General features: G+C 46.0%; 1 protein-coding gene across 1 annotated transcript in view; it reads left to right on the top strand.

Annotated features, from left to right (window-relative positions):
- The window catches only part of LOC138498066 (cytochrome P450 11B, mitochondrial-like), a 187,871-nt gene extending 161,066 nt beyond the window's left edge, over window positions 1-26,805 (top strand). Inside the window, exons 8-9 of the mRNA XM_069621913.1 lie at window positions 24,458-24,649; window positions 25,194-26,805. Coding sequence (XP_069478014.1) covers window positions 24,458-24,649; window positions 25,194-25,304 — 303 coding nt within the window. The 3' untranslated portion in view covers window positions 25,305-26,805. The remainder of the gene's footprint in view (window positions 1-24,457; window positions 24,650-25,193) is intronic.
- The last annotated feature ends 149 nt before the right edge of the window (window positions 26,806-26,954 follow it).

The raw sequence follows: 26,954 nt of genomic DNA, 5'->3' as shown, positions 1-26,954 counted from the left end.
CAACTGGGGAGGGTTCTTAGCCAAGATTCCTGAATACAGAACATATCTGCCTCAAATATTAATGACCTTGAGGAGGCAAACACATGGGCAAAGCCCCTGGATTTCCAAGACACAGACGTTAATCTGCCACGGAGTCCCTGTTTGGCACAGAGGCTAGCTACTTTTTACGTGCATTCAGACAGGCAGCCCCCAACCACAATCCGAGCCGTCTGATGACTCCACATCTTCAGTTACATGGTTGACAACTGATCTACCCCCGCCCTTGCTCTTTGAACAATTATTGGCAGAATTGGGCAAGGGAAAGCATTGTTGCCCATGCTTACGGGGGGAATAGTTTCAACCTTGCGTTTAAGAGGAATTGAAGATGAGTCAGGCGTGGCAACCAAAAATCCCCAGATCTTCAGCGCTCGGACGCTAGTTAAACCTGGTCCAATACCAGACGGGACCCAAAGTGCAGAATAACCTTGTCCAGCCTGACCTTATTCCAGAATTCCACCTAACCAATGTCTGCTGAAGTAAGGTGCTCCAAGGATGAGATTATTGTCAGCAGCCTCGTGACATAATATCTATTCAGTATTAACTGTACCCAGTTGCCCAAAGACCACTCAAGAACCAATGAGAGGGACGAGCCCACTTCTTTGTTCAGTGGTGAGGCCCTCAGCCCTTTGTGGAGGCTTTGTCTCCTTATTTCATCCACAGTAATGAAGCCTGGGACTTCCCCAGGTCCCACACTGTCGGGCAACCCATCCAAGTGATTTAGGGCGCCTCTTCAAGTTCTTGCAGCAACGTCACGGTGTGAATCATGACATCACCCATGCGGATCTCCAGCGAGGGAGGGGTAGTTAATCCAGGGCCCTGGAGCAGAGTTGCCAGGAGTTAACACACTCATTGGGCCTCATTAGGACTCCGGCGGAAAACCATGGTGCTGCTAGCACCATGGTTGATGCCGGAGTCCGCCATGGCGGAATGGGGAATTACCACCCCATTCCAAGGTTGGCGGGGCGGTAATTCCCCATGCCACCATGGCCCTTCCCCATTCCCATTTTTGCCCCATGGGGCATAATGGGAATGGGGAAGGAGGTAAGTACGGTACCGCAAATTGAGGTACCGTACTTACCTCGAGAGTCCCTTTGCGGGCCCCTACTTTAACGGCTGGTCTAGACCAGCCATTAAGGTCGGGTCCCGCAAAGGGACCTCGTAGTAAGTCGTTAAGGGTTTAACGGCGCCGACACCTTTTACGTCGCCGTTAACCCCTCAACGCCTGGGTCCTAATGAGGCCCATTGCCTGAATGTGCTGAGCCTCGTCGTTGATAGTGATTGCGACCGAGTGGGAGGGAGCACCCAGTTGTCTCGGTTCCGTGGTTTCCTCTCCCGTCAGTTCAGCTGGGGTGAGAGATGTCACAGTTGTCGCAAATCTTTTGCCTTTCTCACGCAATGGTCTTGATTGGTGCAGACCCATTTTCTGCAGGAGGTAGAGAGCCATAAAGTTAATTATTTTACCAGGGAATTGTTTGGAGCTTCTCCCTGCTTTCTTGCTTATGCCCTTCTTGTTTCAGGATTTTTTCAGAGGTGCAGTTAGGATTTCGAAGGTAACCCTTTCTTTTTTATTTGGTTGATTAAAAATTGCAAAAGCCCCAACAGAGCCATGGGTTATCTCAAGCGGTACAGAGTTACTCGATATTTCACCCCTCGCTTCGACTAGCAGTTCTTCAGCAGCACAAAGCACCTCCATCTCAATGGCGGAGGTCGCCCCAATCATCACGCCCTCTGAATTTTCGAAGAAGCTCATTGTCGCCTCACTTAGTGGTTGTAAGCAACAGCCACCACTATTAGGGACAGATTCATTCAGGCAGTGTTCTGGCCACACTGGCTGAGTGTGAGGTGTGTGTGGCCACTTTGGGTATTCCCTGGGTTGGGGGTACCAGGCTCAGGGGGTCAGCCCAACAGAGGATCCTAAGAAAGTCTTCAACCGAGGTAATGTTTTCTATCAGTAGGGCCAGTGTGTACCTACACATCCCTTGTCACCACCAACACCAGTTCTTGCTGGTCGTAGAGTGCTTTCAGCTCTTTTGAAGTGCCTGCACATTTCCAGTAGGGGCCCCTTTGCTCGTCTCGATGGTGACCCTCAGTTACACTTTCCTCAGTAGAGCTGTAGTCTTCTGCCCAACGTGTAGTGTTGTGTGACAAAATCACTGCTGTAGGCGGTTCACGCAACACAGGTACTGGGCTCGGGCAATCCAATGCCCGTTTGAATGGCAAAAACACTGGTTCCTTGTCGCTGGATGCCGAGCCAGTGACTGCAGTGAACTGCTCCATTGGGACCGGGCGACCTTCTGTCTGATTAACAGGAGGGGCGCAAGCCACCTCAGATCCCCGGGCTATTTAGTTGCTTTCCATATGCAACAGGTCACAGGGGATCCGAGTATTCCCTACTTCGTCACAGAAGCCTAGTTCCAAATCAGTGATTTCTTTTAGAATTTCAATGTTCTCATTCATGAGGGCCAAGAATGAGTTATCTGTCTTCCCTGGTGTGGGGGGGCACTGGTTGCGGTCGCGGTGGTCCTTCCTTTCAATTAGTGTTTGCTCCCCGACAGGGTCTAGCCTGCATATCCGTGACAGGCCAGGGCTTCGCTCCATATACTCCCTATTCTCACTACAGCAGCCAAACCCACTGCCAGTGTGAAGATAGAAGGATGAGTCTTGAGATCTGCCAAAGTGGAATACTCGAGGCGGTGCAGGGTCTGGCGATATTTGTGGGGGCACCGACTTCAGCAGATTCAAGTTAACCAGTAAAGATGCTCCAAAGGCATTTTGGGAGTACAGGAGTTACTGGCCGCATGAAAGCATATTAATTTCAGCGCTGGGGACAGTGGTGGGAAAGGAAACCCAATCAGAGTACACTTTGATAGTTTAGTTGTGGGGACCTGTTTGGCTCTTGGAGGCAGGAAACTTTCTCTGAGGGACTATCCATGGTGTTCACAGGAGTTGGCATGTTAGAGCTGGGTTCTGATGCAAGAGCACCAGATAGAGAGATAGGCCAGACAAGGGAAACAGATGTCTGACACTCATCAGCCAGTTTTGAGACGCATCGTTTGGCAGAAGAACACCTAAGGGGGAGGAGAGCGCAGGCAGGAATTAGACGTGTACGAAGGTCGTAACCAATGTTCCCTCTAATTATTTTTCTCTATGTGCGGAACCGGTTGGCTGTTGTGCGCACATTATTTTCCATGTGCGCATCTGACTAATGAGGTAAGCCACTTTGTGAGCTACCATTTTAGAAGAGAGTTTGGAAAGGAATTTCCTCTTCCCAACTACTGCAATTCTTTAAAAATCTTACAATACCTTTTCCAAACACATGGGCGAAAATAAAATATGTCATAAGTGGTTATACAGAAAACTAATCAACCAGTCCAAGACTTCAATATCTGCCATATTACCTTGCAAAGGAACTTCCGTGCAGAGAAAAATATCAGCCTCATTACGAGTTTGGCGGTAAGTGGTAAAGTTGGTGGTAACTCCATTGCTGCCAACTTTACCACTACGCCAAATTACGATTTCGGGCCTGGAATGGAAGATTTGCTTCCAGGAAAATTTCCACTGCGGTAATTCCACCAAAAAGCCACATTTAGTCCAATGGACTCAATATGGACTCAGTATGAATGGGGAATTACACCTCCAACACCAGTTGTAATCCAGTGGAAATTCCTCCAGACCACGTGGTGGTAACAGTAATTCGTTTCGGCGGTATTCTGGTGGATTTACCGGGATACTGCCCCAAGTCTTAATGAGGCACTGTATGTTTTATGCCACTGGAAAATCACTCATTTGTATTACAAAACACAAATGTCTTAGTTGTGTTCCCAGATATCTTGCGCAAACAATATTTATTCTTAAAGAAATGTGTCTTTGTATTCTGATTTTTCAAAAAAAGAGAATTTTATTCTTGATGCGATAATCTCATGGTCAGCTGACACGTGTTTCGACCCAAGGGGTCTTTATCAAGGCTGGTGCATTATTGTTTATTGACAATTAGGTAGGTTGGCTCTGGGTGGTGGGGTGGAGTAGGTGGGTTCCACTCCTTGAATAGGCTTGCTTGGCAGCCTGTTACTCCTACAAGCTAAGTCCCTGGCGTTTGTCGCCCTCAAATATGTCTTGTCATAACTGATGTGGCTGTCAAGAAACTCACCCAGAATACATTTGATGATGGATTAATGGCAATTAAAAGCAATGTGTCAAAAACATGATGAAAGGAGTTCAAGTGCCACTTTAATGAAGTAATTCAAGGGGCAGGAGAACATTCTTCAAATAATTTGTGTAAGGATGATAATTGTATCAGAATAACTGCACCTTAGAATATGATGATCCAAAATTCCTGTGCCTCTGGCTACTATCCACATTACGTTCTCCTGTTGGTAGTGATAACACCAGCCTTAGAGCTAAAAGACACATGTACCATGCATTTTTACTCCCTAAAAAAGGAGAATGCACCTAACAAAAACAAGAAACAATGAACATATCATTGCTTCAACCCACAAAGCTCCACTGATATTTTTTCAAAATAGTGACCAGTAGAGCATGGCGCAGGAAGGAACTCTAATAGTATTAATGCCCAATCGCATAACGAATTTTATGGGGAAAGAACATCTTTTAATAAGCAGAAAGTATCCCTATTGGCAAAGCTAATTACTTTTTTACTCCCTGAAAAATCATTTGACTCCAAGTAGGGAGCAAAATCTGATTAGAACCATGCTTGTACCCCAGACATAGGGAGTAAAATGACAGGGCCCATAATAAAGTGTATAGTTTCGCCCACCCTTCTGCACCACAGCCTAGATAAAATTAAACAAGAGCCTTACTGAGGTTTATTATGGAGCCCTGTTGAAGAAAATCACACATATATGCCAGTTAAGTTAAATGCATCAATTAATCGGAGATACAAATTATTTAGTGCCTTCTTCTATAATTATGGATCCCTCTTCTGTAATTCGTTATGATCAGTTAAATAACATGCACAGAGATGCTAGAGACTGCACACACAGAACCACATGGTCATATTGAAAAGCCCTCAGTAGTGGAGCATAGAAAGAAATATAAGGTGCTGTTGTCTAAATGGGTACTAGAATTTCCTATCCTTTAGCAAACATGCAACACCTTTCCTCCAGTGTACTGCCGAAACGTCTGACTTTGTCTTTGAAATGTGCTGCTTTGTTGACAAGAAGTGATGCTTCCACCCATACCCTTCCCCGACCCCTGTCCTTGCCTCCAATACTAGTTGATAGAGCACTGTAAAAAGTGATGGATTGTAGCAGTAAACACTCACTGGGATATTTGCAGACCCACAATACTTTGCAAGTAAGACATGCCTCAACATATGATGTGCATTTCAAGAATGTCACATGTACATAATTCTTTTGCAGTGTATAAAAGATTGTTTGCAACATACCCCACCCTTATATCATTGTGTAGGATTACACAAGTGCTCAGTGAAACTGTTTTTGTATAGAAGCGAGTTACCATATAATGTGTGAAGGTCCATGCCCAAAGGAACTCTGAACACTTGGAAATGATGCATATTCTGGGAAAAGCATTCTCCTGTGTGCCCTGATACCATGGACGAGTAATCCCAGGCATAGTTCATAGACATTATTCTTTATAGGCTAAGTAAATAATATTGCAATGTTGCTCTCTTCTTATAGGGTAATGTTAGTAATGCTAAATTAGGAGACGTTGAACATCACATTTGTCTTTTCAAAATCTTTAGAGGGCAAATTAATATTTGATTTTCATAATGCATTAACTTACAAGTGGGCCGCTTCAAAGCACTTGCGTGACATATGAACAAAGAAGAGGAAGCATGGGATTTGGTTACACATCCAAGTAGCCTGCCTACTTACAGTCAGTATCCGATATTTGAGCTGGTAGTTAAACTTTATAGTATGGGTGACGCTTTTGGTAAGGCACAATGAGTAACAGAAATTCTGGCGTGTGAACGTTTTTCATGTTACAACAAACATAAAACAAGTGGATGTAGGTATACGTCTGTTAACCTTTTGCAGAGCCAAGAGAGGAAGAGTCAAGGTTGTCTGGTAATATCTTAATGTACTCTCTGGCAGAAGTTAGAGTCATAAGGTTAAATTGTGTTAGAATCAGGTTTAGGAGTGATGGGTGGGGAGGGAACATTTTTGGTTAATGTGTGCAGACATATCTTGGTTAGATTCTTATGTTCATGAAGTCAGTTTTTCATATTAGTTTTTAACCTCTTATGTTGTATTTTGCTGTTATGGAATTAGCAGAATATCAAGACTAGTTGCTTATTTTCAGAGAGAACATTTCAGGTAATTGCTGTGGCTTGTACCTTATTGAATCTTTTTGAATAGGTGAGAATTGTCTGTGTGCGCTGCTAAAATTCTTCTGAGCGGCACCCAGAAGGAAGCTGGGCAAGCGCACATGCGCACGGCTTAGAGGGAACATTGGTCGTAACTGCTAATTACTGAAAGATTAGCCGGAAGGCATTCGTATGGTGGACACCATCCCTCCCCTCAAGGTGCAATTAAGGTCCCAAAAGTCACAGAAGCAAAGGAGAGCAGAGACTTACAAACACTTTTCGCCTGAGAAGGCGCGCCTCCCCCGATCCTCTGGGAACACACAGCAGCACACCGCTGCGCTCCGCACCCTCAGGGAGTATTTCTCGCTTGTGCCGATACTGCCGCCTCCTCCTCCATGCAACAGCGAGTGAAAGCAGACTTGCGTACTCCAACAAAAAAACAGCACAGCAAGGAAAAGAAAGTCACAGGTCTCACGGTAACACACAGCAGCACACCACCTCTATTTTGCTGATACAACGGGATCCTGTTGATACGAGTCAAGAGACGTTTTGCAGCATCTGATTTACCCAAGATAATCCTGAATCTTATTCCTGGTCCCCCCCAATTGTTTCTTTTGATGACAGGAGATAATTCAACCTATCCTAGGTGCTATATCAACTTACAGATATATTTCACCCCTCCTCCTGTACTGTTGCTCTGACTTAGGTTGTAGCCCAGCTCTGTAGTTACTGTGAGAAACCTGAAGGGGTCTCACCCGCTAGCCCACGGGGATCTGTCACCGAGGTTCCCAGGACACAGACATCGCTTTTCTATCCGGTTCCTGGGGGTGGACCAGTGCGGGAGGATCACCTGGATGGGGGTGCTTCGGGAAGTGGAAGTGGAGCGCCGGACTGTGAGACATGGTATGCCCTTGCCTGTAACACCTTTTCCCCATCCTACCAGGTAGGATACCTAGGAACTCACCCCAGCCCCCTTTCCCAACACAAACACTTTCTCACAGACAGTTCACCGTGATCGACATCGGACTAACACCAATACCATGGGCAGGCAAGGTCAGGCAATTACTGATCATTACACACACCTGACTTCCATCACACTTCCCCACACGGATAAAAGGTGGAGCACAAAAGCACACTCTGAGCGAGGAAAAGCACACGAGGAAACAGCAGTTCCAAGATGGCAGTTTAATACAAGGAGAAAGACAGCGAGACCAGAGAGGGAAATTCCCTTGACCTTTAAAGACCGTTATGTTCACAAACCTTGGAAAGTAAGAAGCCTAAGACCGGGAACTAAAGCTGAATAAACCTACACTGTACACCGAAGGTATCCGGGGGTCTCCCGCGGCAATAACCAAGACAGCGAGGAGTGATTGCTGCCGTGGTACTGGCTCCTACAACAAAGCAGCGCCAGTAAAGACAGCACAGCCATTGAGGCGGAGAGACTGATACCAAACCAGCTTGTGTTTGAACCAAGGTTGCAAGCAGCAATATTGTATGAAGAAATCCAAAGAGGATGGTGTGTGAAACGCATGTGATGAGCGATGTGAATATAATTGGAAACCAAAGGAGTGAATGAACTTTGGGAGGCCAAGTAAGATACCGTATACAGAGTGGTCTGGTGCCACATGGGTGCTCATTCAAAGGTCTCTATTAGGTATCCAAATGAATAGCAAATGTATCAAAATGGTCCTGCAACGGGTCAAGCTAAATCCTGTGCACATTCAAAAGCCTTCAATAAACAAAGGTGAACTACAATTGGTCCGAGCCTGGCTGAGGGAGATTAATTGGAAAAGGGAAAGGATCTGAACCCGGCTGAGGAGGATTCGTGGTGAAGCGGGAGTCACCCGAGTAAACAAATATTCTCGGAACTTTGTAATATCAGCGATCTGAGCCCGGAAGAGGGGGATCCGCAGTAACAATTGTAAAATAACAGGGATCTGAGCCCAGCTGATGGGGCTCCAGGGTAGAGCACCAGAGTTAAATACTTGTAAGAAGAAAATAACTGTGTATCTTCATTTTTTTGTACATTAGGCCCTCTGAATCAAGAGACTTTGATGAGAAAAGAGACTTGGGCACAGAAAGCATTGTTGCTGGAAATCGAACTGTATCCTCGTGTCGAAGAAGCCAGAGTGTGTGCTTTGCTCAAGTGAACCGCTTTGCCCTGTGCTGAAAACATGGGGAAGGGAAGCCAACGGCCCGAACATCCTGACATATCATCTTGTGAACACTTCTTTCTTTTTCATGAACATTACCCTACACTATTTGTAAATCAGCGGTAAGGATTGGCAATATGTGTTTTTAGTATAGGCCCTTTTATTTTGACAAGACTCCACTGGGACTGTATTATTACTCTTTGGTGCTTCCATCTGTAGATTTAGGTTTAGATAGGCATTTATCATACCATTGTGAAAGTTCAATAAACACCCTTGAACTGTGTTCACTTGTGTGTGTCTTACTGTTGATATCATGCCTTCCTTACATTATTTAGTTAAGTAGCTTCATGAGTTACGCGCTCTCAGTTGAGGTCTGTGTGCAGCCTGTGGGTTTCAGGTTTGTAAGCTCCCAGGGCCACCTCCACCTTTCATCCTTCCTGGGTCCACACATTGAGTTCCATTAAACTGAGTAAAAGTATCATCTGTCATTGGCATGAATGTGAAATGCTGACTGTGATAGGAAGTGCTGTATCCTGTAAGGGTGTAGACGTATAAGACAGACCAAGAGGCTTAGGTTATAAACTTATACCGAGCTTTGCAAAAACCTATCTATCCTAACTCTATAAAGGGTTCCCTTGCCTCAACCTAAAACTAATGAAGTGTCAGAATGTCTGTCTAATATTCACCGTTCTTGTCCAAAACCCTACTTCTATCCCTTACAACTAAACCCAAGAATGCTAAATAAAGTAAAGTCGTCCACCAGGAGAATGTCTCCCTTCTCCTGGTACACTCCTGGAAAATGTATCTTTACAAAAAGGCACAAGCCAGGGGAATGACTCCCTTCCCCCAACATTCTGTTGACTTCTATTTTTATTCAGCTTTCGGATTTCTCTTTACAAAATGGGCAAGCTATTCACCTTTCAGATTTTGTTACCAGAAGAATGACTCCATTCTTCCTATGGATGTATCACAGTGTCCACACACTTTGGACCAGGGGGAATAACTCCCTTCCTGTGGTTCTCAATATATAACTTTTAATGTTCCGTTGGCCTCTGTTCACAGGCTTTTACAGTGCCCCTAGTCTTTCTATTAGTTTCATTGATGTCCCTCTGGTCACTGAATTGGGGAAGGTTTTCCTTATGCTGTATTGCACTTTGCTTTGGGTTCCAGAATCTTATCCAGTATTCTGTGGTCTTCCTCTGACCACTGGAATTAGGACGTTTTCCTCTGTTGCTTCTTTCAACTATTTTAGGAACCTGGCCCCTTCTCTGGTGGTCAGTGGTTTTGCTGTCTCCACTGAGACAAGGACGTTCTCCTCGGTTGCACTCGCTATTCGTTATAGGGTGCCCGATCCTTCTTGGCCCACTTTCAGGCTTTGCAACATTGATGGCTGGAACCTGAGGCCCCTCAACTCTTCCCTTGTCCCCACCGGACCGCCCATGCCTCCCGTTACCTGTTGGGAGCTGCTTGCACTTTGCCGGTTCTTCCACAACTGACGTCGGTCTCTTCCTGGCTTCCAGCGGGCTTTGGTGGTTTCGCAGCGTTTACATGTCTGTCGGCTCCCTGCAGTCTCAGCGTTGTTATAGAACTACATGGCCCACCCCCTGCGGGAGGTCATGCCACTGCATCGCTTTCTTCTGCCGGTCCTTGGATCTGCTGCCATCTGGCCCACTGGAGACGCTCTCTGCTTCCTGCTCATGTTCTCCAGTCTCTGGTCTTCACCACTTCTGGACTCCTGCGGTTGGAAGCTTCCTTGCCTCTTGCTACTCCTGGGCTGGCTTGACACAGCTGGGTTTGACAGTTTGTAAAGTCCTTTGTCTCTTCTTACACTTTGTTACCAGCTCCTCCCTGGCAGAAAGTCCTTTGTTCTTTATGCCTCCTCGGGGCCACCTTGTACCAATACTTGCCTGACCAGTACTTTTCACATCTTTTGTGATCTTACTCATCCTAGTCTTTTCTACTTGTGCTGTACTGAAGGTATTACAATAGTACATATGTTTATCCTCAAGAAAGGGGATTGTGATGGAGGAGGGGGCCAGAAAATGTTGGGATGTGACATCATTTGTGGGCCTATACCAACTTGGGTCCATCCTCTCTGCTATCTTTTTCTCCACATGTGGTGTTCCCCACGGGTCTAACCTCTCTGCCTGGCTGTTCAATCAATACCTGGCACTTCTTGCCCACCGCATTGCCTCCCTCTGCCCCAACTTTCAGTGCTATGCAGATGGCACTCAGCTCATTTTCAGGCTACTTTCGGCCACCTCTTTTCCGTCTCTCATCACTGACTGTCTGTCTGCTATCTAGGAGTGGTGGGCCGCCAACAACCTCTGCCTTAATGCCAGTAAGACTGAGATTCTCCTCATTGGCACCCCCACTCCCTCCTTTCCTGTCACTCTCTGGCCGGCCTCTCTTGGCCCTCTTCCTGCTCCCACCTGCGAGACTAAAAACCTCGGGCTCATCTTCGACTTCACACTCTCCTTCTTTCCTCACATCTCTGACATCTCTAAGAAGTCACACTACCAGCTGCACCTCCTCAGAGGTATTCTTCCTTTCCTCTCCTTGCCCCAGAAGCTCACTGTCTCCAGAGCTCTGGTTCTCTCTAGGCTGTATTATTGCAACTGCCTCTTTCTAAATCTGGCTGCCTCTACTCTCCGCCCTCTGCAACTCCTCCAGATCAGGACTGCGAGACTTGTCCTTGGCCTCAAGCTCAGGGATTGTATCTCTCCAGGACTGACATGGTTACCAGACATTTGGTCGAAAAAAATTGGTCAACCAGACAAATGGTCGAACCAATTTTGTCGAAAACCAAATGGTCGAATTTTTTTTTTATTTTTATTTTCACTCCTTTTTTTGGGGGGGTGGGTCCCCCCGGGTCCCCCCCCCAACCTCCTTTTTTTCTAAAAAAAAAACTTTTTTTTAAAAACGAAAACCCGAAAAATAAATATATAATTTAATAAAAAATTCAACCATTTGGTTTTCGACCAAATTGCGTCGACCAAATGTCATTCGACCAGTTTTAATTTGACCAAATGACTGGACACCGACTGACATGTCTCCCAGTGGCTGCAAGGAATTACTTCAAAGCCTTCTGCATTGTCCACAAGGCCTTCTGGGCCCTGGGGCCTCAATACCTTCAACTCTCTCTTCCTAAATATCTTCCTTCTCGATCTCTTCGCTCATCCACCTCCAACTCCCTCAGGGTCTGTCGCTTCTCCAAGCAACGAGTTGCTGGTAGATCTCTTTCTTTGGCTGCTGCCTCCCTCTGGAACAGCCTCCCTACCTCCCTGAAACTTGAGGAGAACCATCTCTGGTTCCGGAAGCACCTTAAAACCCTTCTCTTTGCTTCCGCTTTTTCTCCTCTTCTCCCCAGCTGACCTCCTGGCTGATCTGAAACTGCACCGGTTACCTGGTCACTCTCTGATCTCGGGCCCAGGTCCCTTCCCGGCCAGTCTCACACACCTGCGCTGCCTGCCTGGCAATCCCCGCACTTGAGGACTGTTCCTGTATCCCAACAGTCCCACTACCAGCACTTGACACCTGATTTCTGCACTTCCCTTTGCACTTGCCACTTGCTGGCCGTTACTTGTTGTTATTATCTATTCCCATGTACTGCACTCTCCCTTCCCCCCTTCCCATGCACTTGCGTGATCTGTATGACACTTGGCCGAGTGGGATCGTTCTCTGCTCTCCCTTCGCCCCCCCATCTTGCCTCGCCGCGCCTTGAAACACTTGTGTATAGGCGTGTTACAAATGCCATATCATATATCATATCATATACTAGGTGTCATACTTGTCCCCAGGTGGGGTGTTCATTCCCATGAGGTCCTCCTGCATTAAAACACCCCAAGGGTGAGTATTGGGTAGCGGCCTTACCTCCCTAGCCTCATGGGAAGGGGCCCCTCCTGGGGAGAAGGGACAACATCTAGTGAATCATCACAATACACTATTGTATTATTATTATTATATTTTTTTATTTATTGGGTGTTTATAATGCGCCTATAAAGCAAACATATTTTAGGGCAGAGGAGGGGCCCCTGGGTTAGGCGAGTGCTTATGTTATGTTAGGATTTTTCATACCGAGGTACAGCGCAACCAACACCCAAAGTCAACCTGGCGCTAAGACTGAGTAAGTGCTATTAAAAGAAGAAAAAGGGCTCAGAAGAGTAGAGTTTTCAGAGCCTTTCTGAATTGCAAATGGGCAGCCAAAGAACGGAGAGCAATGGGTAGGGCATTCCACAACATAGCAGCCTTAACAGAAAATGAACAGCCTCCAATTCTAGCATGACGAAACCTAGGGACAGCAAGAAGGAAGCGATCTTTAGAATGTAGCACACAGGCGGGAATGTAAGGTCGAAACTTCGACTGCAAATACTCAGGGCTAGCTGCATAAAAAGCCCTATGCACCAACAAAGAGATTGGAAATTCACATGTTTAGCCACTGGCAGCCAATGCAAAGCATTGAGAACTGGAGAGATAGTGCTCCCGGATAGGAAGCACCAGTGGCAAAACGGGCGGATGAACTTGGAAGAATTTGAAGGCGGCATAACAGGTAGATAGGTAGAGCCAGATAAAGAGAATTAAAATAATCGATCCGACTAAGGACCAGAGCGGAGACCACCGAAGCCCACAAATGAAAAGGAATAAACTGTAAAACCTTTCTGGGTATCTTCAGCTGAAAGTGACCAGCCTGACAAACTGTGGTTATCTGCGAAGTCACAGAAAGGGAAGCAGGCAGCGTCAGACCCAAATTCTTGATCACAGGGAGTTCAACAGGAAAAGAGCCAAAGGAAGAGGACCAGAAAGACGAAGTCCAAGGAGACGTGACAGCAGTAGAACCCACAACCATAACCTCAGACTTATCCCCATTCAATTTGAACCAACTGTCGCTCATCCAGCACCCCACAGCAGACAGACAATCTCGCAGTTGAGTGGAATGGGCCAGATGGAAAAGGTCCAGCTGAACAAGGATCTGAGTATCATCAGCGTACTGGGAACATCTGAACCCATGGGAGCGGATAGGAGCGACCAGAGGATGGATGTAAATATTGCAAAGAGTGGGAGATAAGGCAGAGCCTTGAGGAACCCTGCACCCCAGGGCAGAAATAGCAGAGAGAAAGGGCTGGAGTGAAAGCAGCTGCAAACGATCAGAGAGAAAAGAATGGAACCATGAAAGAATGGAGCCAGACACTTCAGCCGCTGATCAGGATGGTTGTCATCGCCAGAATCAAAAGCGGCAGAGATTTAAGACGGGGATATTGGAGGAGAAGGATGTAATAGAAGGATTACTAATATGACCCAATTTTTTTAGATTAGTGACAACTCTGCTGGTCAAGGGATTGTATGGGACAGTTTTAAAGCAACGATCAAAGGTCACATGATTGATTGGACCTCTCACCTTAGGAAGGAACCCTTGAATGATTTCAGTATGTTGAAGGTGAAATTCAGAATTGCAACAAAATATGCTCGATTAGGAAGAGCTAAGGATTGGTCTGAGATGAATCTTGTTCGAAAAAATCTGGCAAATGCAACCGACTTGATGGCAGAAAGGGGTCTTTTTTCACATAACAAAAGTATTGGGAAACTGGTGACAAAAGCGATGATTATTGGGGAATAGGTTGAAGAATATGAATGGTAGATCTTTTGTTCAGGGAATTGAGGACGAAAATAATCAATTAGTATGGAAGAATACTGAGATTTGTGCAGGCTTTAAGAATTATTATAAAACTTTATATATGGAAGAAGAATCAGTATCACAACAAGATCTGGAGAGCCTGTTTGAACATATTGATATTAAGAAACTATCATCGGATGATAATAGGGTGTTGGAAGCAGTTATTGAAATTGATGAGGTTTTATTAGCAATCAGGCAACTCCAGTTGGGAAAATCTCTGGGTTTAGATGGTTTGCAAGTGGAGTTTTATAGGAAATGCGATATTTTTTTTGCCCCAATTTTATGTAAACTGTTTAATTCATTTTTACGAGGGGAGGGTCTGTGCCAATCAATGACTGAGGCCATGATTACATTAATACTAAAAGAAGGGAGAGACAGTAAAAAGTGTAAGAGTTATAAACCGATATCTTTGTTAAATGTAGATATCAAACGTTTTACCAAAATAATGGCAACTAGACTGAGTGGCTGTATTGGGAAAATAATTCATGAAGGATAGATTTGGATATGACAATATTAGGACATTAGTGGACATAATAGGTCTCCACCGAAATGAACCTGTCAATGCCGATGTGGTCTTTATAGATGCTGAGAAGGCATTTGACAGGGTAAACTGGGCCTCTCTGAAAATTTACAATGAAGAAAATGGGTTTTGGTAATAGATTTGTGGGGATGGTTCATTGTTTGCAGAGCTCATGTCTTGGTGAATAATGAGTTGTCGGATGCTTTTAGTCTTGCTAGGGGAACGAGACAAGGCTGTGTTCTGTCGCCATTTCTATTTAATATAGCCTTGGAACCATTGGTGGCCCTGATACGGAATGAGCAGAGGACCAGTGGACTGAATTTTGCGGCAGATGAAGTAAAAATTGCTTTCTTACGCTGATGATATGGTACTGGTACTCTCAGATCCAGAAAGCGGCAGTGTTGTTCTTAAAGAACTCCTTGAAACGGTGGGCAGGTTTTCAGGTTATAACATCAGCTGGGATAAGACAGTGGTGTACCCGCTTTCGGCAGCTGTTTTGCTGAATGGAATTGTAGGTGGTCTGAGACGCATGTAAAATATCTGGGGATCTTCCTTATTAAGAACATACAAAAGATGGTTAATTTAATGTGACTAAATTGGTAGAAATTCTTAGGAGAGATATTAGGAAATGGTCAATGTTGGTCTAGGGATCTGGGCAAAGATTAATACAATTAAAATGTCACTCTTACCAAAGGTCTTACATATAATGCAATCAATACCCCTTAGCTTCTCAAAGAAATTACTTAAGGAAATTGATCAGGTTTTTCAAGATTTTCTCTGGGGAGAGAAAAAGACTTCTAAGATTCCAAAGTTTATTTTACTACGAGACACTAAAGAGGGGGGTTTTGGATATCCAAAATTGGAAAATTACTACAGGGGATTTATTCTGAAGAAGGCGGCCCTATATGTGACAGCACGGACAGAACAGGAACCAATCTGGTTGGCAATTGAGGGAGATGCTTTGTTACAATTTCGATTGGACAGTATCTTTTCAATGGAAAAGCTATCTAGAGGGACTGTTAAATTACCAGCTGTTCAGGTGACTAAAAACTTGTTGACATGGTGGCTAATTAATTTTATTGGGAATATGTTTTTAAACCACAAATCGTCTATTTGGCATAACCCTGAGTTGCAGCTGGGGAACAAGATTCTGGATTTCAAAGGGGATTTTGTCAGTAGGGGATTTAATGCGTGATGGATGCTTGATGTCTTTTGAGGAGCTTCAAAGGTTGTTCCATTTAGGTAGGAGGGAAAGGAGTAGGTTTGGGGAATTGGAATGTCTCTTGACCCGGGTTTTCAGAATGTTATCTGCACCAATGGAGAAGGAACCTGCAGGATGGACCATATTTTGTTTGTTGCCGCGCAGAGTCCCTACGTACTTGAATCTCCTGCCAGAGAATGAGTCAGTGTTAGAATCATGGAATAACCTGAAACGGAAGTGGGAAGTGGAAGGTTTTGTTATCATGGATGAAGTTTGGAGGCATTTGTGGCGGATTGGGCACGGTAGTAAACTGGATCTCAAACTACGACTTATTCACCAAACATTTTTGGGACGATTGTATTGGACACCTGAGCGCATGTGCAAATTAGGGATAGTAGTTGATGATATGTGTGAAAGAGAAGGGGACGTTACTCCATATGCTGTGGTATTGCCCCCAAGTCCTATCCTTTTGGTGTGAGGTGTTAGACAGACTGGATATGTTCTTGTCTATCAAATTCCCAAGAAGAGCGTTACAGGTCTTAATGTTAGCAAATAGTGGACATTGTTTAACGGCTCGTCTGTATGGGTCTTGGATAGCTAGAATCCTAGTAATAGCAGTGAAACAGATATTGAAAGTGTGGAAACCCAAGAAGAAACCACAAGTTGAGGATTAGATTAATGATATACTGATATTATCTGATTTTGAGCTGGTCATGTTTCAGAGAAAGGGCAAGGAGGAAGCTTATTGGATCTTATGGGAACCTTCTATTGATTTGTATGGCAGTGGAACATTAGAATGAATAACTCATTAATCTAGGTGGTCAGGTAATGACAAAGGTGAGGTATAGTATTTGTTGTTGTTAATGTGTGTGTTGGTTTTCTGTGCTTTTTTCTTTTGTCTAAATGTTTAGAAATACGGACAATCCTTTTGTAGTTGAATTAATGTTATTAGGATTTGTTATTATTGTCCCAAAAAGTATGTATACAATTAGTTTATGAATACATTTTGGGGCTTGGTTGACTTTTAATAGTTATTAATGCTAAGATAAGCATTTTTTTGAAAAATAGATGTTACTTTGTATTGTAATATCTTGCATATACTTGTTGGAAAATGACAAATAAAGATGTTAAAAAAAAAGCGGCAGAGCGATCCAGCAGGATCAATGCCGCCACTCCACCCTGATCAGCAATGAGTGCCAGGTCATCAAGCACCGAGACCAGAACAGTCTCGGTACCCTGTCCTGACAGAAAACCCAACTGAAAAGCATCAAACAAGGGCGATTTTTCACAGAACTGCCCAAGCACCGGGTAGACTAAGGATTCCAGCACCTTCATAAAAAACAGCAGAAGTGAAATGGGGCAAAAGTTTGCAAGGACTAAAGGGTCCATGGAGGATTTCTTTAGCAGGGGCCCATTTTAGAACAGGGAAAATGATCCTCGTCGAGCAGCCATGATGTTAGGCATAATCAGAGGCAGAATGGCTTTCACCATTCACAAAGGAATGGCATCAGTAGGAGAAGCCAAATTCATTCTCTAAACTGCTGAAGTGATATCCGCAGCTGTGAAGAGCGGAAAAGAGTCCCAGATGGCACCAGAAGGTAAAATAGGCTCCGGGAACAAAGCAGAGGATAAACCTGGCGTCACCACAGCCGATTGCGGGTGGCGGAAATATGATCCCGAATATTGTCTATTTTACGGACAAAGAAATCGGCCAGAGAATCACAACGTTCTTAAGTCATCATCGGAGTAGAGTCATTAGAAGACTCTTTGGCAGACAGAGAACACACTACCCTAAAACGCTCTTTAGGCTGACTGATGAAGTTCTCAATTTGGGAGGTGAAGAACATTTGTTTTGCCTGTTTGATGGCCAAATGATAAGAAGAGGTGATGGCACAGAAAGCAGTCCTATCCCCGCAGAGTAAGAGGACCGCCATTTACGTTCTGCTTGTCTGCGTTTGAGAGAGAGAGCCTTGAGGTAGTCACTAAAACAAGGCTCAGACGGCCGACCACGTACCCGAATCTCCACCAGGAGGGCCAGTAAATCAGCTGCAATGGTAAATATTTTGCAAAGAGCACCAAGATCCAACCAAGAAACAGCACTGCAGCAAACATTAATTTGGACTGCAAGCAGAGAAGGATCGAATGATCCTGGCGTGCGATCGAACAAACGAATGCCAGCTGCTCCAAAAAGGAGTGGAAACAACCATCAGGTCATGTTTAGCAAATACCAAATCCAGACGATTGCCAAGGATATGTGTCGGCTCAGTGACAAGATATCATCCATAACGGCAATGAACTTGGCAGTAGCTTTATCAGAAGGGTAATTGCACCTATTGTTAAAGTTGCCAGCAACAATCATATTCGTTTATTGAAGCTGTAATTAAGCTACAAAATCAGCAAACCTATCAATGAAAGTGGAGTCAGAGCCTGGAGGGCGATAAGCCACTAGAACGTGAACAGTCCTAGATGCAGAAAGAACCATGCGCTCCAAAAGTGCTTCAATCTTACTGTGAACAAAGGAATTGCAGTAGATGCACATCTGTATTTAAAAAAAATGGCAACGATACCCTCAGGGCTACTGGCAACGCAATCAGATCTCAGGATATTATAACCGTCAGGGAGCATTGCTACCACCGCTGGTCCTGAAGACTCAGAGAGCTAGGTTTCACTCACCAATAAACTATCTGGTTTGGAGTCAGATAAATCAAAACAGTCCGCAGCATGGGCCACCAAAGACCTGGCATTGCATAACAGACAGGTTAGCCGATAGGGATTAGGTACTGGCCCAGTAATAGTAGCTGCTAATTTGACGGCCAGAGTGTCGGGCGGGGCCAGGGCAATACGCTGTACCTGTCTGTCAATAGTGGAAGAACCAGAAACAGCCTTACCAATTAAGGGGGAGGAGCCCTGACCCAGCCCGAACCCGGGGATAAGGGCAGGCCAGGTGGACAAGTCACAGGAGAAAGCAGAGAGTGCAAGGGAAAGAAGGTCCACATGCTAAGCGCGAGGGACGGGGCTGGAAGGACTCAATGGGGAGCAGGCCCAGCCAGGCTAGTGCATGGGAAGGGAGCCCGGAAGGGCAACTGCAGGTTAGGAGGTGAGGGCATAAGGGGAGACCAAGTGCTGGGGTAGACTGGTCGAGGAGGGCCTGGTGTCCTATACGAATCAGAAGGAACCAGACACCCAGTCAAAAGAAGGCAGAGGGGATATTAGTAGGGGAGGGGGAGAGGGAAGGAGGTTCTTGAGAAGCTTCTGGAACTTAAGGAGATCCAGCTCAAGTCTGAGAGGGGCAGGAAGGCCAATCCAGAGGGAGGCACGTGCAGAGGAGAGAGATCTACCCCCCACTCTCTGCTTGGAAAAGCGTCTGATCTGCGGAGAGGTGAAGCCAGAAGACCGAAGGGCTCTACCAAGGAGGTATTTAGGGAGAGTTGGATGTAGCGGAGTCCTAGGCCCCAGAAAGCCTTGTGGATAATGCAGAGGGTCTTGAACTTGATCCTTGCAGAAACTGGGAGCCAGTGGAGGGATTTTAGGGCTGGAGAGATGCAGTCCCTGGGCTTGAGGCCAAGGATAAGTCTCGCAGTCCAATTCTGGATTAGTTAAAGGGTGCAAAGGCAGGAATTAGGCACATTGAGTAAGAGGCTGTTGCGGTAGTCCAGCCTGGAGAGGACCAGAGCTTTGGAGACATTGAGTTTCGGGGGGAAGGTGAGTAAAGGGAGAAAGCCTCTGAGGAGGTGCAGCTGAAAGTGGGCCTTCCTGGCAAGGTCTGTGACGTTGACACAAAGGTTTTTTGCCTCACAGGAGGTGAGGGGAGGGGGGCCCAAGGAGGGCGGCCAGAGAGTAGGAGGGAACTGGGGTCCCAATGATAAGGATCTCAATCTTACTGGCAATAACGATTGTTAGCAGTTCACCATGCCTGAATAGCAGTCAGACAGTCAGGAATGAGAGAGGAAGAAGAGGAGGCAATGGAGGGATGCTTGAAGGAGAGCTATGTGCCATCCGCATAACACTGGAAGCTAAGAGAGAAGGTGGAGATCAAATGGGCTAGAAGGGCATGGTAGATGGTGAAGAGTCACAGTGAGAGGATAGAGCCCTGAGGGACACTACAGGTGGAGAGTGTGATGGAGGAAAGAAAATGGCCCAGTTGAACCTCGGTCAGAGGAAGCAGGTCAACTAGTCCAGAGTCTGGTCCGTGATGCCTAGGGTATCACGGAGTCGAATTATAAGGGTTACATGATCGACTGTATCAAAGGCAGAGGAAAGGTCAAAAAGGATGAGAATGGAAGGAGATTTGGAATCGAGATTAGAGAGCAAGTCTTCACGGGTGTTTAGGAATGCAGTTTCCGTGCCTCTGGCTGCTCTGAAGCCAGACTGGTGGTTGTGGAGACAACAAACGGCTTCAGTGTGATGGATAAGCTGGAAGAGGGCCAGCTTCTCCAGAGTTTGCCCAGGAAGGGGGTAATGGAGATAGGGCGGTAGTTAGCTAGACAGGAGGGGTCGGCAGAAGGTTTTTTTGAGGAGAGGGTGCACAAGGGAGTGCTTGAGTAGTAGCCGGGAAGTAGCCAGTGGCAAAGTAGTGATTGAAGAAATCAGCCTAGACTGGCGCAAGGGAGGCAATGTTGTTCTTGATAGTTCTGTCAGCGAGGATGGGGGTCAACCAGTGCGGCACAAAATAGATGTCTATTATCTCCCCCTCATCCAATCAGTTTTGTGGAGTGCAATTTAATGAGTGCATGGTACTCTGAGAGCTTGCAGAGGAAAAGTCTTCATGACTTAATTTTACTGTTAAGTTTTATTTAAGTTCCCTTCTAGGGTCTGCCAACACATTACAGAACCCCCTGTAAAGAACTCATGGTGGACACAGTAAAGACAGACAGAAGTGATCACAGTTCAAGGGTGTTTATTAAACTGCAAAGGTAGGTTGAAAAAACACATAATCTAAACCTATCTCTAAAATGGGAGAAAGATTTGCCCATCAAAAGAAAATTAAGGCAGTCCTAGTGGCGTTGTGTCAAAATAAAAAGGCCTATACTAAGAAGAAACCTATTGCCAAACCTTACTCTAAATACAAAAAGAAGTGTGGGATAATGTTCTTAAGAAAGAAGGAAGTGTTTGCAAATGATAAGTCAGGATGCAGTACTTGAGGTCTCCCTTCCCCATGTTTTCAGCACAGGACAATGAGGGACTTTGGAGCACGGCACACGCACAGGCTTTCCCAGCACGAGCTAACAGTTCCGTACTAGCTATCAGGTTCTTCGATGGTTAAATCTCGTTTAACAAGAGTCTCTTGCCTTCGAGGGCCTGATGTTTTCAACAAACAAACACAAAGTTCTGTTCCACATATACTTTGGGCGTGATGGCTTCAGCCCTGGGACCCCCTCTTCCGGGGGCAGGCCCCCTGGATCTCCCCCTTTTGGGCTCAGACCCCTTTTAAACATCAGCCTCCCTACTTCGGGTTCACTAAGGCTTTTCTTTCATTCACGTATCACAATGTCCTTTCAAACAATTCTTCAGGCTTTCTCAAGCGATTAGCTTCGGGGTGATGACTTTCCACCCCTGGATCTCCCTCGTTCGGCTCGGACCCCATTCAGACATCAGCCTCCCTCCGCCAGGTTCACGCTTGCCAACTTCTGTAATGCACTGTTCATTCGCCAATTTCACCTAACGGGATTAATTTCCCTTCGCTTCACAATCATCTGTCAGCCAAAGCCTTTCGACTGCACAGTGGATTTTCAAGACCTCTCTATGACCACTTTGACCATCTCTTTGCCTTCTTCCAAGCCCTTCTAATTATCGTAGTTTCAATAATCGGGTAATCGTGAGAGTTTCCTGAGTGAGCACCCACCTGGTGCCGGACTCCACTGTTGCTGGTTTTCTCCCCCTCTAGCTTCAATAGCTCTTTATGCTTTCACAGTTCAATTTGCCGCTTTTCACCAGCTGTGATTACCCGCTTGGCTTTCTTTTTCTTTGGAGTCAAGGTCAGTACTCCGGAGACCAGCATCTCTCCCTGGCTTGGTTATCAGCGGAAGAGGGTCTTGTGTACCGTTGACCTCTGCTGCAACATACACTAGCTATTGCTCGTGGTCTTACGCTTCCTTCTTGTGGAGGTTTCACAGGCCTTCGACAGAAAGGGCAAGGTCACTTCTCTCTTTGTCACCCTTTCGGTATGCGCCGTCTTTCTCCTCCTCTTGAACTGCCGTGTTGAGTTAGCTCTCACGTCGTGTGATCTGTCTTGCTTGTTCTATGCTCTCACGCTCCACCTTATATCCCAGTGGGGAAGGGAAAGGGCCGCCAGGTGTGTGTGATTTTGGTCAATTGCCTGGCCCTTGTATTGAGACATGTCAGGTAAAATGGCTCTGGTGTTAGTACGTCGTCTTTTGTGTTGTGTGAAAGTGTTTGTGTCAGAAAAGAGGGGGGGGCAGTGTTTTGGAATATCTTAAATGGTAGGATAAAGAAAAGGTATTCAAAGAAGGGGGAAACCGCATCTCACCCGTCAGTGTCCCACTCCCACTCCCCAAGGACCCCCCATCCAGGTGATTCTCTCTCATTGGTCGACCCCCAGGAACTGGATCCAACAGAGATGGCCGTGTCCTGCCGACCTGGATGATAGATCCCCATGGACTAGTTAGGGAGACACCTTCAGATTTCTCACACCCCTGACATATTCCCAATTTTACTGTTCATAAATACAAAACTCATTTTCCAGTTTCCTTTTACTACAGTGTGATTCATATAATATTAATACCAATTTAACACAATTCATTAACATATGTCATACCTAGACAGTTTAGCTGCCAAGTTGGGCAACCACAGAGGCTTCAGGGCATGAAGTCCTTTGGCATCACCAAGGCCACTGTGCACTTTTGAAATGAACAAAACCACACCAACAGGATGAACATAGTCTTTCAGACGCTCAACCTTTTGTGACCCCCATTAACCCTACAATCTAGACACTATGAAATTCTTGAAGGATTCTGGGACCTATTTATTTAGTTTTTATTAATTCATATACAGGAGGCTCAATGCTCTTGATCACAAAAGAACATAAAATAGATGAGAAATCAGATTTGACTGGAAGTGGGCAGGGGTGCATTTGAAGGACATTCTGATCAGGTTGTGGAGGGAAGTAAATGAAACAGTCACCAGGGACAATACATGGGTGGACATACATAGATTAAGGACAATCAACATTGGACATTTTTAAGTGCAGGTAGGTGGTACGGCCAGCTGTGCTCGGGAAGTGGCCATGATGGGTGAAGGGCTAGAGTCGAGGAAGTGAGGGACAAGTAATTTGAGGTCTGTGACTTTGCAACCTCAATGAAATGTCTTCTGGTGAAACAGAATAAACTGGTATTTGCACTTTCGACCATGTCATAACGCACACATTCCTCAAACTATCAAAAAATTGCAAATCTCCAAAGAACGGTCAAACAGCTTCACAATTTGCCCAAACAGTTTATGTGAAGGTGTTGAGAGAGAGAGAGAGAGAGAGAGAGAGAGAGAGTGTGTGTTATGGGATTGGTTGCTGCCCACACTAACTCAGCCTGCATTAGTCTATTATATGATATGATAGTTCATTTATATAGTGCCCCTACACAATGTGTTTCAAAGCACTTCAAGGCAAAGGAATTGAAAAAGGGAAAATACAATGACATTTTTACAGGCCATGAACAGTAAGGATGTGAAATTAACTATCGTACTCGGTCTGACGACATTTCAGATAGTGCAAGACATAGATAAGGAAGGGAGGGAGAGAGTGGGAAGGAAATGGAAACAGACAGGCGACTACCATACTAGACCTGATGACATTTCTGGTAGAGCTGGAGGAAAACAAAAGGTGAGGGAGAGGGGTGCATAAAGGGAGGGGTGGAACAAAACAAGCGACTATCTTACTAGGCCTGACAACATTTCAGACAGTGCTGGATGGTGGGTGAGGGTGACAGTAAGGGGAGGTGGGAGGAGACAGACGAGGTTGCTATCATACTAGGTCCAGGGACAATTCTGATAGAGTAAGTGCATAGAAGAAAGTAAGGGGAGGAGATAGGAGAAGGGAGAGGAGGGGGGAACAGAGAGTAAGCAGTCAAAAAGAGTGGAGAAGCAAGAGGGGAGAGCGAATACAATTGCAGAAGTCAGTAGTAACACATCATGTTGCAAACCAGGATACAAGATGATGACGGGAACAGCATGATTCTGGGCCACCATGAGTACAAGATGCAAAGGAAGTCCAGCATGAGAGTTGAGAAAGGGTGACGCACCGTGAATCAATGAAGTCCATAAAAGTCAAATCCAGCATTGGCCACAAGACGGTGATGGTGAAACCAGAATGTATCAGGACAGACTCCTGCAGAAGTAGGCTGGAGAGGGCCAGGGGGGGAAGCCGGGTAGAAGAATAAAGCAAAACAGGCAACATCCGTGTGTGAGAAGGGGGGGGCACAAGGGAATGATGGGGGGGTGTGTGTGTGTGTGTGTGTGTGCGTGTGCGTGTGCGTGTGTGTGTGTGTGTGCAGGTCTGACTCAGAGGTGAGCACGACCAGATCTAGGGTGGCGTCATCCTCCAAATGGTCACTTCCTGTTTCCGCCATTCCCTTAGACGTTGGTGCAAGTCGGCCTTTACGCAATGGGCCGGAGTCCAGAGGTTTTCACCAAGCCTGAACGCTATGACCCTGAGCGGTGGCTGAAAAAGGATGACAACGGCTTCAAAGCACTGGCTTTCGGATTTGGCTCACGTCAGTGCATCGGGCGCCGAATCGCAGAAATGGAGATGATGCTCTTCCTGGTCCATGTGAGTCCCTTGAGGGCAGGAGCATTGGTTTTGCAGTGTGGGGGGTAGGACGTCTAAATATCAATAAAAGGAAAGCTCCACGGATAACCCATAACAAGGGAACTCAACACTATTATTTCATCATACGATTCTAAAAACACATATTCATTATCATAAAATGAATTTTATTAAAGACATATGCACACAATCATAGAAGACATAAGCGCAGTACACGTAATGTCCACATTTTTGCTCCTTCACTAGCCCATAAGGTAGGGAGGCTATATTCTCCCAAGTGGGGCAGCCGTTTTTTTCCTGTTGGGGGTAGGACGTCTTACATGGTAGCCCATGTATGGAATTACTGGCCATCAGGGTGGCAGTGAGTATCTTGGCCTCCAATGGGGATCGGGCAGATATTGTCTTCTAGGATTGGGTATTGCTATGACAATGCGATTGTGCTGGTTGAGGGCTGGAGGGGGGCAGGGTGTATGCTGAGATGACTACTGTGTTTCCCTCCCATGGGTTGGTATATTTACTCACCAGTTTTCTTATTACTTCATTTCAGGTTTTGAGGAACTTTAAGATTGAAACAGCTTCGAAGGCGGACGTAAAGACTGTTTTCAGATTCATCCTCATGCCGGAGAAACCCCCACTGCTCACCTTTCGACCCATCTGACCATATTGACCGCAGGCGGTCTGTTCTCCAGACCTTTCTTCCAACTCTCAGCTCATCTGTTGACACACAGTTTTACTAGGTTTCCTCTCACAGTCCATGTACTAACCTGTCAACCTCACCTAGCCAGTCAATCCACTAACGTTATCCACTGCACACGGCCTGGTCTCCAGGTTTGTCCATCCCCACCTCCAATCTACTAACTCCATCATCTACATCCAGGTGTTTCATCTACGAACACCATCGTTTAGATCCAGGGAATCCATCATCCAACCCTATCAGCTACACCCAGGCGGCCCATCACCCAACACTACCATCTACACCCTGGGTATCCATTGACCAACCTTATCATCTACACCCAGGCGGTCCATCACCCAACATTACCATCTACACCCTGGGTGTCCATCGGCCAACCTTATCATCTGCACCCAGGAGGTCCATCACCCAACACTACTATCTACACACAGGGTGTCTATCGCCCCACAAGACCATCTGCACCCAGGCGGTCCATCGCCCAACACTACCATTTACACCCTGGGTGTCCATCGCCCAACCTTATCATCTGCACCCAGGAGGTCCATCGCCCAACACTACCATCTGCACCCAGGTAGTCCATCGCTCAACACTACCATGCACACCCAAGGTGTCCTTCGCCCATCACTACCATCTACACCCAGGGTGTCCTTCGACCCAATGCTACCATCTGCATCCAGGCAGTCCATCTCCCAACACAACCATCTACACCCAACGTGTCCATCGCCCCAACGCTACCATCTGCATCTGGGCAGTCCATCGCCCAACACAACCATCTGCATCCAGGCAGTCCATCACCCAACACTACCATCTGCATCCAGGCAGTCCATCACCCAACACTACCATCTACACCCAGGGTGTCCATCGCCCAACCCTATCATCGTCACCCAGGTGGTGCATCTACTAATACTTCCATCTGCACCTGTGCAGCCCATCTAATAACCATCTGTCATTTACATCCAGTCAACCTAACTATTAACCTAACATCTACACTGAGGTCACCCATCACTTAACCCCATCATCTACACCCAGGCAATCCATCTGCTAACCTTGCCATGTTCACCCATACACCACATCTACTAACCCCATCATCTACACAGTCTATTTACTAAATGTATTATCGACACCCTATCACTTACACCCAGGCAATCTATTGTGTAATCAGGATTACCTATCTTCTACACCCAGTCCATCCATCTACACACAGCCTGTTCTCCAGATGTGAATATCATCGAGTTGTGGGGCAAAAGGCTAGTGTAGCCTTTATTCCTTCAGTACATGATGTTTTTTAATGCCACTGAGATGTACCTGTAAGACTGTCATACTGCTTGAATGCAGTGTCCTCCGCACTCCTCTCCCTGGTGGGTCTGCTGGTCTTACTCCCAGGGATCCATCCTTCCCTCTCATCCCGGCTATAACAACACGGGAGTGTTTTACGAGTGACATTAAAAAACATTTTTTATATCTCCTTCTTGTGCCCTATTTCTTTCAGAGTCAGTAAATTGGTGGGAACATGATCGGGTTCCAGTGCTCATATTAGTTCTACCTTTCCTACTATGGCGGCAACTCTGGCTTCGCACAGTCGCAGAGCAGACGCGGCACCTGTGTCTCCGTCCAATC

Source organism: Ambystoma mexicanum, chromosome 5q (assembly GCF_040938575.1).
Source record: "Ambystoma mexicanum isolate Mex_15411 chromosome 5q, UKY_AmexF1_1, whole genome shotgun sequence".
In the NCBI taxonomy this organism is placed as follows: domain Eukaryota; kingdom Metazoa; phylum Chordata; class Amphibia; order Caudata; family Ambystomatidae; genus Ambystoma; species Ambystoma mexicanum.
This window is presented reverse-complemented; position numbering and strand designations above follow the sequence as displayed.